The 19,372-nt window shown below is 39.5% G+C and overlaps 1 protein-coding gene across 1 annotated transcript in view; it reads right to left on the bottom strand.

Moving 5' to 3' along the window:
• ATP8A2 (ATPase phospholipid transporting 8A2) overlaps window positions 1-19,372 on the bottom strand; it is a 361,217-nt gene that overhangs the window by 96,841 nt on the left and 245,004 nt on the right. Inside the window, exons 29-31 of the mRNA XM_032219218.1 lie at window positions 14,839-14,917; window positions 13,198-13,259; window positions 10,441-10,497 (exon numbers count right to left, since the gene is read on the bottom strand). Coding sequence (XP_032075109.1) covers window positions 10,441-10,497; window positions 13,198-13,259; window positions 14,839-14,917 — 198 coding nt within the window. The remainder of the gene's footprint in view (window positions 1-10,440; window positions 10,498-13,197; window positions 13,260-14,838; window positions 14,918-19,372) is intronic.

A 19,372-nucleotide genomic window follows, 5' to 3' on the forward strand; every position in this document is an offset into this window, starting at 1 on the left:
GTCCCCTCCCTCGACTAAAAAACTATTCTTAGTGTGCATTCACATGTGAAATAGAATAGAATAGAATAACAGAGTTGGAAGGGACCTTGGAGGTCTTCTAGTCCAACGCACTGCCTAGACAGGAAACCCTATACCGTTTCGGCCAGATGGCTATCCAACATCTTCTTAAAGACTTCCAGTGTTGGAGCATTTACAACTCCTGGAGGCAACTTCTGTTCCACTGATTGATTGTTCTAACTGTCAGGAAATTTCTCCTCAGTTCTAAGTTGCTTCTCTCCTTGATTACCGTATTTTTCAGAATATAAGATGCACCGGAATAAAAGACGCATCAAGGTTTTGAAGAGGCAAATTAAAAAAAAAAGTTTTTTGCAGTCTGCAAACCTCCCAAAAATGGCACATTTTTTGCTAAAATGGGCCCATCCCCCCCCCAAAAGGCATCTATAGCCTTTTAGAGGGCTTGCAGAGTGCTCCTAGGAGGTGCCCCCACCAACAAGCAAAATTGGCTCATTTTTTGCTAAAATGAGCCCGTTTTTTGTCAAAAAAATTACATGCATAGCCTTTAGGAGGCTTATAGAGTACTCCTGGGGGGAGGACAAATTGAGCAAAAAAAAACAAACCCTTTTTTCACTCATTTCTGCCTTCCCCAGCCCCCAGAAGCTCTCTGAAAGCCTTTTACAAGCTCTGCACAGCCATTTTGGTGAAGGGGCAGGGTTTCAGGAGGCAAAAAAATGCTGTATTCAGTGTATAAGACGCACCCAGATTTTCAGCCTCTTTTTTGAGGGAAAAAGGTGCATCTTATACTCCGAAAAATACAGTAGTTTCCACCCATTGCTTCTTGTCCTACGCTAAGGTGCTTTGGAGAATAGTCTGACTCCCTCTTCTTGGTGGCAACCCTTGAGACATTGGAACACTGCTATCATGTTTCCCCTAGTCCTTCTTTTCATTAAACTAAACATATTCAGTTCCTGCAATCGTTCTTCATAGGTTTTATGAAGAACGATTTATGAAGAACAATTCTCCGCGATGTTTCAAATGCACTAATTCAAAAGATTTTTTTTTTGGTCCTAACAGTGCTTATAATATTTTTTAAAATCCTCTGGTTTCTCCAGAAATGTGAAATCTCTAGTCAGTCAGAACTTAATCCTAGGAAAATGAATGTAATGCTGCAGTCTTTTCACGATTAACAGGCTTTCTACAAGGCATCCACCTGAAACATCTATTCTCTTATATTAAAAGGCATATTGTTTCCACGAGCTTAGTTTAAATATCCACCTAGGCATCTCTAGACTTCTCTTGCGTTGTTCCTCACATTCATTTGTGGGAAGAATCTTACTTTTGGAAATGTCAAGTATACCTGACATGAGTATTTGAAATGGGAGTGGGCAACATTGTACATATATGTGTTTATGTGTATGTGAGTGGTTATATATTAGTTGATGGTTATCACATCTTGATGAACGGAGAGAAAGCCAAAGTGAGTGAGGTCACTCCACTTCCTTACATTTCCCCCTCTTATTCTAGCACTATTTTCAGCACCCTGCCTTTCTCCTGAGCTAGGAAGGAAAAATTGCATTTGGTAGAAGATTGGAGAAAGATGGCCAATTTCAATTCTGTGAGAGAAAGAAAGAAAAAAAAGAAAGGAAGGAAGGAAGGGAAAGAAGGAAGGAAAGAGAGAAAAAGAGGAAGGAAGGAAGGAAGGAAGGAAGGAAGAAAAAAGGAAGGAAGGAAGAAAGAAAGAAAGAAAGAGGGAGGGAGGCAGAGGTTGGTTTCTACCGGTTTGGACTGGTTTGGCTGAACCAGTAGTGGTTTGCTGGCCTGGGATGGTGGAACCGGCAGTGGCCCAGGCCTGCCACACTTCCAAACCGATCAGTGTGGCATGGTTTTTTTCATGTTTTAATGTTCTGTGCATACACAAACTTATTTATGGACAACTGCACATGTGCACAGAGTGTGTGTCTGGCGCATGCATGAATGGAGTGCACGTGTGCAAAACTGCGTGTGCACCGAACCAGCAGTATTGCCGGCAGCAACCCACCCCTGGAGAGAAGGTAGGAAGGAATAGCTGTAAACTAGCTACCTATCCTTGATTGTTTGTTTGTTTGTTTAGGATTATATATAATGAAGTCACTGATTGCCTTGCAAAACCCTAGCCAGGAACAGGATTTAAAATAATACATCAAAACAAGAAATTAAAAAAAAGGAAAGCAAATAAGCACATATCACGCTTCAAATTGGGGAGAGTATTGCAAACAACAGTGGAGTCCTGGCACTGAGGCAACATAAAACCCACTGCTGATTGCATATCACTATCATCATCATCATCGTCATCATCATCATGTGTTTGCAATCCATCTTTATGCCAAAGTTACTTTACGGTTGAATGAAATAATTTCAGCTCAGGAAATGTCAATAGTAAATTGTGGAAAATGTCAAGGTTGCACACCAGAAAGGACAAGAACTAATTGGCTGATAATTCTTGGTGTGTTTTAGACATGCAAACATACTAGCATGTCTGTATTCATAGTTTCTTTAATGCAAATTAGATCTCCAAAGTGGCAAAAATGCCTGGATCAATCTTGGGAGTATTTTAAAATGGAAAGATGTATTTGTATTTGTATTTTATTATTTGTATGCCGCCCTTCTCCGGGAGGACTCAGGGCGGCGAACAATTCAAGGGGGAAAAAAGGGGAACATAAAAGACAAAATACAAATAATAAAAGTAGACAACAGTCGCACAACCATACATGTCGAGAGGGGAGGGAACTCATCACCCCCAGGCCTGCCGGCAAAGCCAGGTTTTGACGGCTTTTCGGAAGGCCTGGAGAGAGGTGAGGGTCCGAATCCCTGCGGGGAGTTCATTCCAGAGGGCCGGAGCTGCCACAGAGAAGGCCCTCCCCCGGGTAATAGCCAGGTGGCATTGGCTGGTAGATGGCACTCGGAGGAGGCCAACCCTGTGAGATCTAATGGGTCTGTGGGAGGTAATTGGCAGCAGGCGGTCTCTCAAGTACCCAGATCCAATACCATGAAGGGCTTTATAAGTTACGACTAGCACCTTGAAGCGTATCCAGAGACTAATCGGTAACCAGTGCAGCTCGCGGAGGATAGGTGTAACGTGGGTGTACCGAGGTGCACCCACAATCACTCGCGCGGCTGCGTTCTGGACGAGTTGAAGTCTCTGAATACTCTTCAAGGGCTGCCCCATGTAGAGCGCATTGCAGTAGTCCAGACTACTAATTAGTCTGTCTAGTGAGACAGACTAATGTGGGAGACCTCCAAAGCTTGCCAGATTCCTTAGAACTGCTGAGGAGGTCCACTACAGACAGAATTATAGCTGTGATTCCACATAGCACTTAATGTAGCATTGTATTTTCCCCTCAAATCCATTATATGGATTGAAGGAAGTTAATTTATGCAGTGAAGAAAATGTGCTTGCTCAATACAAAGACAACTGCTGAGAAGGAGGAGAAAGAAAACAGAAATATGGAAGAATATGAATATGAGAAGTAAAACTCGGAACAGACTAAATGTAAAGACTAGCAGGGACTATACTGCAGATTAGATGAACAGTATGAAAGTTAAATAATAAATATAAAAAGTTGTGGATTTATAGATAGGTAGAAAATTACTCTAAAATAACAAATCAAAGTAAAGTAGCAGAATACATCTGAGACTGTCTCTTTATGTCCCTTAAGTGATTATGGCAAAAAAAATGTTTCATGTATTATGATTGCTAATGAATTTCATAATAAATTAGCTTTACTTTATAGGGATTTTTTTTCCGCCATTTCTTATAATTCCTGTAAACCACCAGAGAATAGTCACTATACAGTGACCAATATCTTGAATGCACAAAGCAAATTAATTCCTAAACATGTTTTTGAATTTTGGACTTTTTCCGGCAATCTTCCCTTCAAACTAAATCTAACAATAGAAAAACACTAAAACTTAAACAAAGCCCATCATCAAACAAATGACATTTTCACAGGCAACTTTTAATTCTGCAAATTCTGACAATGCGATTGAAAATTTAGGGTTCTCTAGAAGTTTTAAGCAACTCCAACGTTCCCTGGTAGTTGACATGCTGATGGAAACTTTGGGGAATTATAGTCCAATACCTATGAACAGTTCCAGACTAGCAATTATATTTTTGTGTGAAGATCTTTTGTTTTCCAATACTGGTCACACCATAGTATAAAGTACGACTCAATTAGCCAGGCAGCTGGAATGCTGGCATGGAAGATTGTAAGTAAATTGTGAGTAGGAGAGAATGAATGAACAAGTGAGCCAACTCTTCTCAGGTTTCTGGGAAAAATCAGGAGCTGTGCTGAGTCTTCTTGAGGAAATGGGGATGGGAAGCATTTCTGCTTAGCTGCAGCTGCTTTTCTCAAGTACAGGCAGCAATCCCAGTTTTATTTCCTCAGAATATGAACCAATGAGCTTCTAGAATATTAGGCTAAAGTCCAATTAATTGATGTTTTGCCAAGAATTGTGGGAAGCCATCTTCAGAGTTGAATGTGGTCTACTTTGTAGCACATTTCTTGGCAACTCACAAGCAACTGAGCGGGAAGTAATGAGCTCTTATGTTCGTAAGAGAACTAATCTTTAATTGGAGCAGATCATTGGAATTCATGAAACTAATTTTTGATTGGTTGTCCATTCAAGTAAATTTCTAATTGCTATGATTTAAAGAAGTTCCAAAGGAGCTAATTTTTGTATTGGTCTCTCTTTGAAAGACATTGCTGATTATTATTTTTCAGAGTTTGGCCAACTTCATTCGAGACTGACACTTGGTTTTATGCAGTGGTGGGTTTCAAAAATTGTTCGAACCTACTCTGTGGGTATGGCCTCCTTTGTGGGAGTGGCTTGCCACCCATGTGACCGGATGGGAGTGGCTTGCCGCCCATGTGACCAGATGGGAATGGCTTGCTACCCATGTGACCGGATATGAAGATGCCGACGACACTTGTCAGAACCACCTTAAATTACCTCACACACAGCACTGGCATGCATAAGAATATGATGTAAACTTGTTTTTTAAAAGGCATCTTTGGTTTGCGTTAAAACATCTTCAACACACACAATGTTCTGATTGCACCACAAACGCAGTAGTTATCCTTACCTTTCACAGAGGCACTGAGTTTTATAAATATGAGCATGATAGTGTAGAATAATCATATCCAAGGACCAGTGGTGGGTTTCAAAAAATTTTGGAACCTCTTCTGTAGGTGTGGCCTGCTTTCCGGGTCCACTGGTGGAACCTCTTCTAACCGGTTCGGTAGATTTGACGAACCGGTTCTACCGAATAGGTGAGAACTGGTAGGAACCCACCCCCGGTTTTATGCCAGCTACAAGATTGGTGAAACTTCTGAGAAAACTCCCATGTTGAAACTTTTTTTCCACTTGGCCAGCATGTTGCTCTTTGCTGTCACCTCCTCAAACTTAAAACATGCTTTTTAATATTCTGTATGGTGTTTGTTAATTCAATTAATTAATTGTTAGGGTTAATTAACTCAGAAGATCATCATCACTGGGTTTACAAATATACTTTAACATTTCATTTACACATTATTCTTATTATATTAATGTTATTATTATATATAATGTATCTACAATGTATATGTTACAATATTTATGAATATGAAGCCAAAACAGTAATGTGACTATTGCACTTCATATATGGAAATGTACCCTCAATCATTTTATACTTCCAGCATATTAAACAACATTTTTTCTTTAAAAAAATTGAAATATCAATTAATTATGAAAAAAATATGTCAATTGATTTCACTATAGGATCAGCAGTCTTACTTGAGCTTTGTTTTGCTTTAAAGCTGAGAAGCTTCCAATTGCAAGGATTGGGTACAAAGATATTTTTTCATCATCACTGCAAATGCATCTGGTTACTGTACATGAACAGTTGTTAAAAACAGACAATTGCTAATAACTAATTAATTGTTGCTAATTAATAACAATTAAATTCAATCTCAATTAATTTAATTAATTAAAAAGTTGGAAATCCCAATTTGGCTGAAACTTGCTCCAAAACATTTCACTGCGCCACATCAAAATTCTTTCCCTCACCCAACAATACTTCCACTACTGAGTCAATTTTTTTCTGAATATATATTTTAAATATCAATCAACAATCTATTCTTGTCAAGGATTGACGCTATTTTAGAAAACAGCACTTGTTTTTTTTTAAAAAAAAATAAAAGTAATATTGTCTGTACAACATATGACAGAGTTGCTATCAGAGGTTTTGCATTAACAAGGTTGACTCAACCTTTCATCCTTCTGAGGTGGGTAGAATGTGGACCCAAATTGTTAAAATTGTTGGGGGTAATAGGCTGACTCTGTAAGCTGCTTAGTGAGGGCTGTAAAGTACTGTAAAGCAGTATATAAGTCTAAGTGCTAAGTGCTAACAATTGACCAAAAAAATGATAGTAATTTGCATATTCATCAGCATCTTTACCAGCATTGAAATGTATCATTATAGAACCCTCATTAAAAGAAGGGAAAACATGATTTAAAAATTATTACAAACTTTGAGTGATATAGAAGAAAAAAAAGTCTAGATCTGTGATGGCTGAGTCCGCGTGCATTTGTCTGGGCCACAACCTGGAAGAGAAGCTGCCCAGGGGGCATGCATGCACCAGAAAATGAACTTCTGGTTTCTGGCATGCACATGCGCTGGGCAGCTAGTCTTCTGGTTACTGGTGCGCATGCACACATGATAATTAGCTGGCTGGCATGCATGCTCACGCCAGAAAATGACCAGCTCTTCCAATTTCCAGCACTGCCATACAGATGAAGGCCAGTCGATCGTCGCGCATGCATGCGCACCAAGAACTCGGAAGAGGAACAGGTGACATTGCACTGTGTCAGGTGACATGGCTCCGCGTGCCACCTCGGGCACATGTGCCATAGGTTCGCCATCACAGGTCTAGATTATTTTTAAAATATTAATTTCTCCTGGCATGAATTTTTAAATTAATATATAAAATATAAAAGCAAAATAATGATGATGTATTCATTCATATTCCTTATACATTTTACAGAAAAGTAAGCTATTAAATATCTATTTATAGCAGAAAAAAAAAATCAAAATCTGGTTTTGTCTATCTCAGCGGTTCTCAACCTGTGGGTTGGGACCCCTTTGGGGGTCGAATGACCCTTTCACAGGAGTCGCCTAAGAACATCGGAAAACACATATTTTCGATGGTCTTAGGAACCAAGACATCAATTTGATGGTTGGGGGTCACCACAACATGAGGTGTTAAAGGGTCGCGGCATTGGGAAGGTTGAGAACCACTGATCTATCTTATAAAAAAATGTAATGATGCATGTAAATATTGTGACAAATAAAACAACTTCCAGCTATAGTAATTAATAAAACTGAAATGTGTCCCAGTAAGACTTATATTCTTATTATTCAGTCAACTGTAGATTTAGATGAAGATTGAAAGTTTGGGAATGAGATGGGGATGAAAAAGATATGTATGCTCGCAGTGAAGGATTTAAGTTTCCACATACTGTAAGTACCGAATTCAGGTACAGCATATTAACTTGTGATCTTTTATTTTTGTTTTTGTCAGTGATCTGTTTTCCATCTATAGATAATGATGAGCATACTCTGCCTCCCAAAGGACTCAACGGTAGAATATTAAAATCAGTAGAACAATCTTTCATGGAAATAGTTTGACAAGCAAGCTACAATAAAATAAAACAAGACAGTAAACATCTCAACTTGATCCCAAGTGCAGACAAGCAGCAGAGAGAAAGTGGATGCTAAATGCTAAAAAGAAGAGTTTAAAGAACAAGATATATTTAGCCTAAAAAGGGGAGACTAAAGAGAGACCTAATAGTGGTCTTCCAATATCTGAAGGGCCATCGAAGGGCAAAAGGTATAGAGAAGGGGTGTCAAACTTGCATCATCATGGCATTGTCACGTGACGCCTTGTGACTTTCTCCCCCTTCGCTAAACCGGGCATTGGCATGGCCAGCACATGATCCAGCCGGACCATGGGCCGCGAGTTTGACAATCCTGGTATACAGTTATTCTCCAGAGCAGCGGTCACCAACTGGTGGTCCACGATAAAATTTTGGTGCTCTGCAGAAAAAATTATTTGCATTATTTGCATTTTCTAAATCAGGGGTCCTCAAACTATGGTCCCTGGGACGGATGTGCGTAATTAACGTTTGTGTTGCTGCAGAGAGTTTCCCCCTTCAGCATCTTTTTGTGTGGGTTAGAAGGGGGCAGAAGTTCAAACTTGGGGTCTGCTTTGGTCTCCTGGTACGGGGCTTTGGGTGAAGGCTGGAGAAAAGCATCGCTGGTGGCAAAGAGCCAGAGGGCCTTGCTGCAGTGGGACTGCATCATGGTCTGGAACTGGCTGACCGTCTCAGCCCATTGAGCCCCCAGGTGCCAGTTTCTGGCCTTGCATTCCGACAGGTTTTCCAGCTGCATGGAAAGCCTATGCTCATAGTCCTCAGTGAGGTGTTTCTGCTGAGCCTCCAATTTGAACTGAGCCAGCTGTTTTGCTACTCTTTCTCGTGGTGGCTGCTTAGCTCCAACAACTGCTTCCTGTTGGAGCCCTAAGAAGTCTGGGCGGGCAGGCGAGGAGTCGGTGGGAGGCAGTGGTGTGTTCTGCAACGGGTATGGTGCAACGGGGCCCAGCGTCCACCACATGAATGCATCCTTACTTCCTGCAACGCTCCGTAACGCCTCCGTGATGCCCCAGCTGTTCGGCGGAGTGTTGTGCAGGCACCATACGCTCCGTGCATGTGCGCAGAAGCACCTCAGAGCTCAAATACAGGTAAGGATGGCAGGCAGGCCCTCCGGAGCTCCGGACCGGAATGGTACCCAGTGCTCCCAGCAGGCACCGGTACACCCGTACCGGGGTGTACCGCCTGCAACCCACCACTGGTGTGAGGTGAGGGGCAAGTAAAGGCCGGCGAGATGCTCCTTGATGTGAGTGACATTGAATTGGTCATGCCCACCCAGTCACATGATCACCTAGCCACGGCCATTCAACCGGTCATTAGGCAGATCATATTAATTGTCTGCGGGATTTAAAATTATGAATTTAATGGTTCCTGAGGTCCAAACGGTTGGTGACCCCTACTCTAGCCCTGAGAATAGGATACCAATGATTGGGAGCTTAACAGAGAGAAAGGCAAACTTGAAATGAATGTTTTGATAACTTTCAAGCAATTGAATAACTTGCCTCCTGGAATTTCGTGTGCTATGTCACTGGAAGTCTTCAAGCAAGACTGGAGAGCAACTTGTCTGGTTAGCCTGAGGATTTCTGCCTTGAGCAGAGAGTTTGACCAGAAGATCTGCAAGGTCTTTCCAACCCTATGATTTTATGATTCTATAAATTATGAAAGCAAGTTCTTTAAAAAGGAAACTTTATAACAGTTGTTATTTTGGCATGTTTTCCCCCCAGTCTTCCAAGGCTCGGTACTTCATAAGACCAACAATCCTAACCTTGTCAACTCCAGAGAGTATTGCCATTGGTTATGCTAGCTGGGACTGATGGGAATTGCAGTTGAGGGGGATTTTTAAAGAGACACAATCATGGAGAATTGGCCAAAGGTGCAAGATTCTATTTCCCAGCTATAAATAAACTAACCATTTTTCAGTTACTGCCATAATCTAGGATTCCAGAGTTTTGGGTCTTTGGCAAGATAAATACATTGCATGTGGGGAGGGGGGAAGTTATCATGTATGAGCTGGAGGCCTCTTCCTTCCTTTATTTTCCAAGGAAGACAATTTTCAGGAAGAGCAATTCATCTTGTGACTTCTGTGATCTATATCTTTCCCATTTTAATTGCCAAATACAAATGATGGGAAGGGTTATTAATAATCACACTGTCTTTACTGAATCATAGCTATCTGTGAAAATTCTTCAAATGGCTATGAGCCCCCTATCTAACGGCTACATCTTTATTCTCACATGTCATTTTAAGTGTGAATTCTGAATAGAATAGAATAGAATTCTTTATTGACCAAGTGTGTCAATAAAAGTGTGTCAAGGAATTTGTCTTTGGTGCATATGCTGTCAGTGTACATAAAAGAAAAGATATATTCGTCACGAATCAAAAGGTACAACACACGATAGTCATAGGCTACAAATAAGCAATCAAATCATATTAATCAATATAAATCGTAAGGCTACAAGCAACAAAATTACAGCCATAGAGTCATAAGTGGGAAGAGATGGGTGATAGGAATGATGAGAAGATTAATAGTAATACAGACTTAGTGAATAGTGTTGAGAGAATTATTTGTTTAGCAGTGTGATGGGGTTCGGGAAAAAAACCAACAGTGAAAGTGAATTGGTTTTTTTTTCTTCTAGATAAAATTGCAATTCAATTTTAGGCAGCCAAAAAAAAAAACGAATTTGAAATTCCTACTCCTGACTTAATATTTATGCTCACCTTGGTCCATGCTGTGGTTTCTAAGCCAGCTTTCAAACAGACGGTCACCACAACATACTGCAGTAAAAAAAAAGTAGAAGACAAATTTGAATTTCAGCATGTATGTCACAGTTGTTCTCTTGTTTTTCTTTGAGTTAAGGGTATACTACACTGCAAACACATGGTCTAAACATTAGAAATTAAATGCCACTTTTTGCTAAATAAAATATTTAGCACATTTCAGAATTGCAGAAATTTAGAAGTGATAGGAGGAAATACACATACATACATCTTCCCATGCCTCTGTCCTCATTGTAGGATATAACAATTACTAGCTAGCTATTACATAGCCCAACTACATGCTTAACATGCTTAGTGATAGACCTAATAGAATCAGAATAAATTATTTCTATATATTCCTGGACTTCTTAGCCATATGACATGGCATGTAGGTGGTTTCTACTAGTACGTGTAGGAATTGCTGGACTTGATATATTGGAACCATGATAAGAACCAGAAAAATTCACCCAATCATGAATCAGAAATATCTGAATATAAATTCTCATATACTACCAACAGACCTAAAATCAAATCTCTTCCTCAATTCCTCCAGTGTCAACTTCCAACAAGTTGCCATAACTTCCTTGGGCAAAATTCCTTATCTTTTAATAGCTGCCCAGTTTGAGAAATTCAACACACAGAACTTTCTATGCAGTAATAATGGCAACCGTAAGTACATTCTACACAATTTATTTATTTATTATTCCCAACGATAGGAAATTGTCAGATCTTGCCCAAAAATGGCATAGGACAATTCAGTCCAAATTCAGTCCTCTACTTGCTAATGCCAAACAGATAGAAGGATAAACATATACAAGTAATCCACAACTTTCGATCACAATTTATGTTGCTAAATGAGAAATTTGTTAGGTGAGTTTTGCCCCATTTTATGACTTTTCTTGCCACATTTGTTAAGCAAACCACAGCAGTTGTTAAATTAGTAACACTGTTGTTTAAGTGAATTTGGCTTTCCCATTGGTTTTGCTTGTCAGAAGGGCACAAAAGGTAATCACATGACCTGGGACACTGCAACTGTCATAATTGTTAAGTATTGTTATTGTTAAGTATCTGAATGTAAATCACATGACCCTGGGGATGCTGAAAGAGTCATAAGTGTGAAAAATAGTCATAAGTCACTTTTTACAGTGTCATTGTAACTTCAAACAGTCAGTAAATGAACTGTTGTAAGTCTAGGACTGTGATGGCAAACCTATGGCACACGTGCCAGAAGTGGCAAACACAGCCATCACTCCGGACATGGGAGTGCCTGTTGCTCTTCCAGGTTCTGGTGCGCCAACTTGCTGGTCTTCACAGGCATAGGAGAGCCAGAAATCTCTGGCAAGGCTGTTTTGGGCCCAGTACTCTTCAACATCTTCATCAATGATTTGGATGAGGGAATAAATGGGGAACTCATCAAATTTGCAGATGACATCAAGCTGGCAGGAATAGCAAACACTCCAGAAGATAGGCTTAAGATACAGAAGGATCTTGACATACCTGACCATTGGGCACTATCTAATAAAATGAAATTCAATGGTGAAAACAGTAATGTTCTACATTTAGATAACAAAAATGAAATGCACAGGTACAGTATAGGTGGTATCTTACTCAATAGTAGTAACTGTGAAAGGTATCTCGGAGTCCTAGTGGACAACCATTTAAATATGAGCCAGCAGTGTGCAGCTGCTGCCAAAAAAGCCAACACAGTTCAAGGCTGCATAAACAGAGGGATAGAATCAAGATCAGTTGAAGTGTTAATACCACTTTATAATGCCTTGGTAAGGCCACACTTGGAATACTGCATTCAGTTTTGGTCACCACGATGTAGAAAAGATGTGGAGACTCTAGAAAGAGTGCAGAGAAGAGCAACAAAGATGATTAGGGGATTGGAGACTAAAACATAGAACGGTTGCAGGAACTGGGTATGTCTAGTTTAATGAAAAGAAGGACTAGGGGAGACATGATAGCAGTGTTCCAATATCTCAGGGGTTGACACAAAGAAGAGAGAGTCATACTATTCTCCAAGGCACCTGAGGGCAGAACAAGAAGCAATGGGTGGAAACTAATCAAGGAGAGAAGCAACTTAGAACTGAGGAGAAATTTCCTGACAGTTAGAACAATTAACCAGTGGAACAGCTTGTCTCCAGAAATTGTGAATGCCCCAACATTGGAAGTCTTTAAGAAGATGTTGGTTAGCCATTTGTCTGAAACGGTATAGGGTTTCCTGCCTAGGCAGGAGGTTGGACTAGAAGACCTCCAAGGTCCCTTTCAACTCTGCTATTGTATTATTGTATTAAATCAGAAGAGCAGCCTTCCAGTGCGCATGTATGCACTGGGAAGATGATTTTCTGGTTTCCGGCACGTGCATACGCACCTGGTCTTCCGGTTTCCAGCACACACATGTGCATGTGCTCCCGTTTCGACACTTGGTGCCAAAAAGGTTTGCCAACACTGACCTAGGACTATCTGTACTATTCTCACCCTAACAGATGTACCCTGGGAGATTCTAAGGAGTGATTATCCTAAATCTTTGATCCAGCTCTGGGTTGTATTGTCTCCTGTTTCACACACACACCTTCTTGGAATCTGCTCCCTTCTTCCTAGGAAATTGCCACTTCATACCTTATCCCCCTTTGTAGACATATTGCATCACTGAAATACCTCCATAATTGAAATCTTACAATAGGTAATGTTTCATTTTTTTATGCATTAGCTTACCGTATAAACAATATTTCCAACAAACAGGTAGTCAACAGCCTGGCCATTTGTAAATACTGTATCTGCAATAAATAATTAAAAAAATAGATACTTTGTTCAGTAAAGGATTTTTCTCATATATAGGCTATATAAAATAAGATTTGCAAATGAATGAAAAAATAACAAATACAAATAAATGTATTTGTTAAATGCATTTAAATGCAAATGCAAACACAGTATATGTAGCTACTCAAAAGTAGGTCCCATCAAGCCCAAAGCAATCAAGTTAGTATATAATACTTTTTAATTTTTAAAAACAAACACAACATACTTCTTTACATGCTGTAGAAAGTGTATCAGTTGGTTACAGAGGGATGTAGCATTTTTATTGCATTTAATTTGTGCAACACGTATCATTTTTCTGAAAATATAAAAGGTAATCAAAAGGAGACGTTCAAAAAGGGTCCATAAATGTTCATTTCTTGACAAGCTTTTAGACAGTTATCCGTGGTGAAATTTGCACAACAGGTTTCTCAGAGCTCTTTAAATAAAAGCACATTGAAAACAAACAGTATAACAAGTAGCTTAGGCTGAACCACAAGTTAAAAATAATACACATTCATCTTCAACCACGTAGTTCTCTTTCAAAAATTGAAAAGACCAAAAATTTCTGCCAACAACTAATAATCAAGGTAAAGGGTCAATGATAATAATAATCAAACATCAGAGATGAAAACTTCTAGCTACCACATCATCTTGGTATGTCTGTACTACATCCAGATATTCCTGTTCTGTTTATTTTTGTTTGATTTCCCTTGATTTAAAAAGAATTTTTCATCCAAATGATACATTCAAAAAACATTCTTGTTTAACACAAATAACAGATATCTTTAAAGTACTCAGTGACTTTAATGACTAAATGACCAAATCTGACATCCAATCCCTCTATAGAATGTGTAAAAATCATACAGTATGTCAATTAATCATACCAAAATAACAAATTTTCTGTCATCACCTATTTACTTCTCCTGAATAAAGGAATAATATATTCTGAGAAAAAGAAAATACGTATTGCTGCAATAGATATTCCCAAATTCAATTGGGTCACAATCCAGAAAAATCATCCATCCATAACGATTAATCCGTTCCCATATGGCAGCTAAACAAATGTGCACATCAGTGTAAGTGAGAGAGATCTAAGGATTGACTAGTCACCTGTGGCCTTAAATTTTAAGTTATATTCTTGAATTGAGGAGGGCAAGGAGACACCAAATCTTTAAAATATCAGGTCAGGTAAGTAAATATTTGGTCAAATTCCTCTTTTCATTCATCTAAACCAAACGATAAGACATACAGTTAGGGAAGCTGCCTAACACCAATGTACTTGCTTCTTTTTAATGTGTAAATCAATTTTAAATAAACATAGCTTCAACCAATGGACATTGTGATTTACAATGGCTGCGAATTGCTATCTATTAAAAATGGCATGCAGAAAGGGAGGACTGGGAAGATCATTGCTGATAAATGTTAGAAAGCTGTTGGTCTGTCTTCAATGATTAATTTCCAAGGAACATGTTTTGACCCCCAAATGTAAAGGTCCCGGCTTAGAAAGATGGAAGATTACTTAGTTAACATATGGGAAAGAACAATGCATTTATTTACCATGTTCTAGTGCTTTCAGGGGAAGCCAAAAAAGAATGACGGAGTGGATCAAGGCATTGATGCAGTGACCCCAGAACACCTAAAGGAGAAAAAAAAAACCCCAAGAAAGTCAGAAGAGCGATCAAACTCTCCAACAAGTCCCATCAAACGATTCATTAAGTCCCATCAAATGAGCAAACATTTTTTTTTTAGTAGAAAGTGTTTTCTTTCATTGCAAAAGCTGGAGTGCTACAACACACACGCAGAGACAAAGACAAATAAGAAAACAAAATCAGGAGGAAAATTCAACAGGACCAAATCCACACAAAGACACTCCTATCTTTGCTAGGTTTTGGAAAATTTATGCAGCAAAGCCATCTATGTTTTAGATTTTTTTTAAAAATGTTTTTATATGTATCAATCCAAACACTATAAAGAAGTATATCTTTGTGTTTCCTGGAATTGAATTTTACGTAGAGAAAAACCATACCCCAAGTATCCATTTTCTATTCTTCCTTGTGTCTGTGTGGTTTGTTCATATAAATCAGCTAAGGAAACCATGAAAATTTGACACTGAGTAAATTTAGCATTAAATAAGGTAAAGGTTCCCCTCACACATATGTGCTAGTCATTCCCGACTCTAGGGGGTGGTGCTCATCTTGGTTCCACCACAAATGCGCGAACGACAAAAGTGCGCCTGACTAAACCGCGGTGACAAAAACGCGCTGACAAAACCGTGCGACGAAGGAGCGATGAATGAGCCCTGAAGCGCGCCGACAACAGCGCGCCGACAGAAGCACGCTGTAACCTAACCCTAACCCTAACCCTAACCCTAAACCTAACCCTAAATCTAACCCTAAACCTAACCCTAACCCTAAACCTAACCCTAAACCTAACCCTAACCCTAACCCTAACCCTAACCCTAAACCTTACCTTAACTTAAATCGTGCTTCTGTCGGCGCGCTGTTGTCGGCGCGCTGTTGTTGACGCGCTTTTGACATTGCGGTTTTAGCACCGCGGTTTTGTTGGCGCGCTTATGACGTTCACGCTTTTGTCGGGTCATGGCTCATCTTTGTGTCAAAGCCGAAGAGCCAGCGCTGTCCGAAGACGTCTCCGTGGTCATGTGGCCAACATGACTAAACACCGAAGGTGCATGGAACACTGTTACCTTCCCACCAAAGGTGGTTCCTATTTTTCTACTTGCATTTTTACATGCTTTCGAATTGCTAGGTTGGCAGAAGCTGGGACAAGTAACAGGAGCTCACTCCATTACACGGTGCTAGGGATTTGAACTGCTGAACTGCCAACCTTTCTATCGACAAGCTCAGCGTCTTAGCCACTGAGCCACCGCTTCCCTCTCACAAAGGGTTAGTCATATAATTAACACAGGGAATTCTAGGCAGAGTTGCCCCAGAAAATCTAAATCTAGGTAGCACCAGTCTAGACTTTGGGAACCTTTTTGGACTAGGAATCATCCTTTTTTAAATGATTTCTTCTTGGGGAGTCAAAGGCTGCAGAAAACTTTGTCGAGTTATTATATTAGAAAGAAGTAGGTTTGGATTTTCAACTTTTCCCTAACTTATTCAAATATTTTACTCATTCATGAACTTTTTATGTGAGCTGGTAATTGTAGGATGATGGGTATTTTTCCTTTCCCCTTTCCACACAAGGATGTCAGAGTTTGGAGAGGACACTTCCTAATATAATACTGTAATAAGAGCAGAAACTATTTGTCCTTGTTCCCTTTCTCTCTGCTCCATTCTCTCTCTTTTGTGTTACATTTAATTCTTTTAATTTTATCCCCACGTTCTGACAACCATTCCTTCTCAGAAATTGCCACATGCTTTATAATTCAAGCAAATGCTGCCTTGAAATCTAGGGAGAGAAACAAATTAGTTTTTACCTTGTTGCAGTGATGAAAATTTTATTTCCTAAATTTGCTGAGGTTTGAAAGTCATTCACCACATTCAGAAATATTTTTAATCCCATTGATCACTGTCATCTGATTTTGAATGAATGAATGCATTCTAAAACAAACATTGCTATTTAAAAATAAAGTGATCAGGCACCTAATTCAGATATTCTGCAAAACTCAAAACAATCCTGTTTACTCTTTATTTCTGTAATAGTAGGATGATGGAAAGATACATGCAAAACAACAAAATCCAGTCCTCATAGTTTCTTATGCCATTTTTAAGTTCATTAAGATCCCACATGAAAGAAAAAGTAATCTTTTGAAACCTTAAACCTCCTGCACCGTCTTAGACCTTTTCTGTCCTTTAAGCTCTGAACTGCTAAAATTTTATTAGATAGAGTAGGTTAATAAAACATGAAAACTGAGAACGGAGGAAATTCTCAGAAATATGAAAAGAAAATATTAAGTGTAACTTTACCTGCGTATCTCCCTGAAACATCTTTTTAAACCTATAACCTGAAGGGAACAATAAAGTCATCTCAATATTTTTCCTTGAATCTCTGGAGAGGAAGTGGTGAAAAGGCAACAGGTAAAAGTGTGGGAACATTTCATCGCCAAATACCAAATCATTTGGAACTTGTTGCAAAGAACACACAGTGATATTAATTCATACGCTAGCGTAGAGACTCTTATAAACGTATATGACTAATATTCCAATTTGGAAACCTACGCCTGACCTTTTCAACTTACAGCAGGGAACCGGGGACTTCACCCAGTGAGAGTCATCATGCTTTGGAAGGAATTAGCAAGCAGAACTCCTGCCAATTCAACATAGTAAATGAAGCAGACATTTTTTTATACCCTGTTGCAGCTGGATGCCAAAATACTGCCAATGTTGTAGACAGTCTAGTTACCGTGCCTCAAAAGATAATGAGAACCAGCTCTCAGAAGTTAATATTCAAAGCTTGAATTATTCTAAACGCTACCATAAATTTTGTACCTATTCCTAGGATTGAGCTGCCTTTAAGAATAAGAAAGATATAACCATGAATATATAGATTGCATTTCCTTGGTACAAGGAAACTCAGCCGATTCTTAAATGGAGGTGTCTACATGGATTTGAGTATTTCTTATTTGGGGAACCCAAACGCAGACAGTACTGACCAGGGAGTAATGTATAGGATTTCTACATGAGTTATCTGTTAACGTGGTCTTGCTCAACCTAATGCTTGATGACATTCATTGTCTTTTAATAAGGGCTTGTTGGTAATGGGAGATCATTTTGAATTTCCAGATAGAAATGTCAGTATAGAATGTTGCAATTGTGTTGTTTCTGACATTTGACAGTCTTTCATAGCTAATATATGGAACTTGGATTAACCTGTATCCATTAAGATTTTAAGCTGGGTTTTTTTTTTGCAACTAATCCTCGTGTAGATGTTTATGAGGAAGAGGTCTTTTCAGTGGGTCTAGGACAACTTATCATAGCCAACTCACCATGGCCAACTTGCTACGACCCACTAGCCATGGACAATTCGCCATGAACAACTCGCCGTGGGACAATTCAATACTGTATTAAAATTTTCATTCAGTTACTTTTATCATTGGTGACCACACTTTTTATCAAAATTCTTCAAAATTTCTGGATTGACTTCTGTTCTGACCCCTTCCCTCCGTACGGTGAGTCACGCCGACGCAAGATTACTGCTAGACAATTTATTCACAGTAAATTAACACACCAACAAGACTTTGGCAGCAACCCAGATTTCCATAGATAAGAAATACACACCAGAGCTTCTCCAGCTTTAGTATAATAGTTGTATCCTGCAAACAGCCTCCTCCCAAAGTCCCTTGTTATATACTCTCTTGGGAGGAGCCTAATCACAACCACTTGGGTCCAATTATCTCCTTTGTCTCCTTAATTGTTGCCGGTGCTTATCTGCCTGTCTCTGCCGGGCGTCTGGGACCAATTCCCTCTGCACCTCATCACTGCTCAAGGGCCTGACATCAGGGACACATTCCCTTTGGCTTTCACCGCTGCTCCATGCCTCAGGCGCCTCCTGGTGGCCAACCAGCCTCTCTGGTCCCTACTTGGAGTCTGAACCCTGTCCAGGATCCTCCACATCTTCCAGAGCCGACTCATAGGGTCCCTCGCTATCGGAGTCTGTTTGCAGCTCCAGTGGCTCCTGCTGGGTCACAACAGACTTCTTTATCTTATTATTATTGGCCAAAGTTCCATTGAAATTAATTTAACTTTTGTATTTGTTGAATTGTCCTGTGGTGAGTTGTTCCATGCCAAGTTGACTATGGTGACTTGTCCCAATCCATTTTCCCAATCCATTTTCACTGATGGTGCAGCATTATCTTTCCCCAAGAGGCCTTACTAACTCTACTCAATTAATCTTTTGGAACCAAAAACATTTAGCTGTAATGATACCTTTCTGTCTATTTCTTAACACTTCACATACTTTTAATTCTTACTCCTTACTAAGTATATAATATTAGTGTTTTCTGATAGGGTTGTTTTGCATGTAATCTTCCCCCCATAATCACCATTCACAGTTGGAAACTGATTTACTACCACTACAAGATCTAGTATTTATTAAGGATGAACTTTAAGGATTAATCATTTCAGGGTGT

The sequence above is a fragment of the Thamnophis elegans genome, chromosome 6 (assembly GCF_009769535.1).
Source record: "Thamnophis elegans isolate rThaEle1 chromosome 6, rThaEle1.pri, whole genome shotgun sequence".
Taxonomy (NCBI): Eukaryota; Metazoa; Chordata; class Lepidosauria; order Squamata; family Colubridae; genus Thamnophis; species Thamnophis elegans.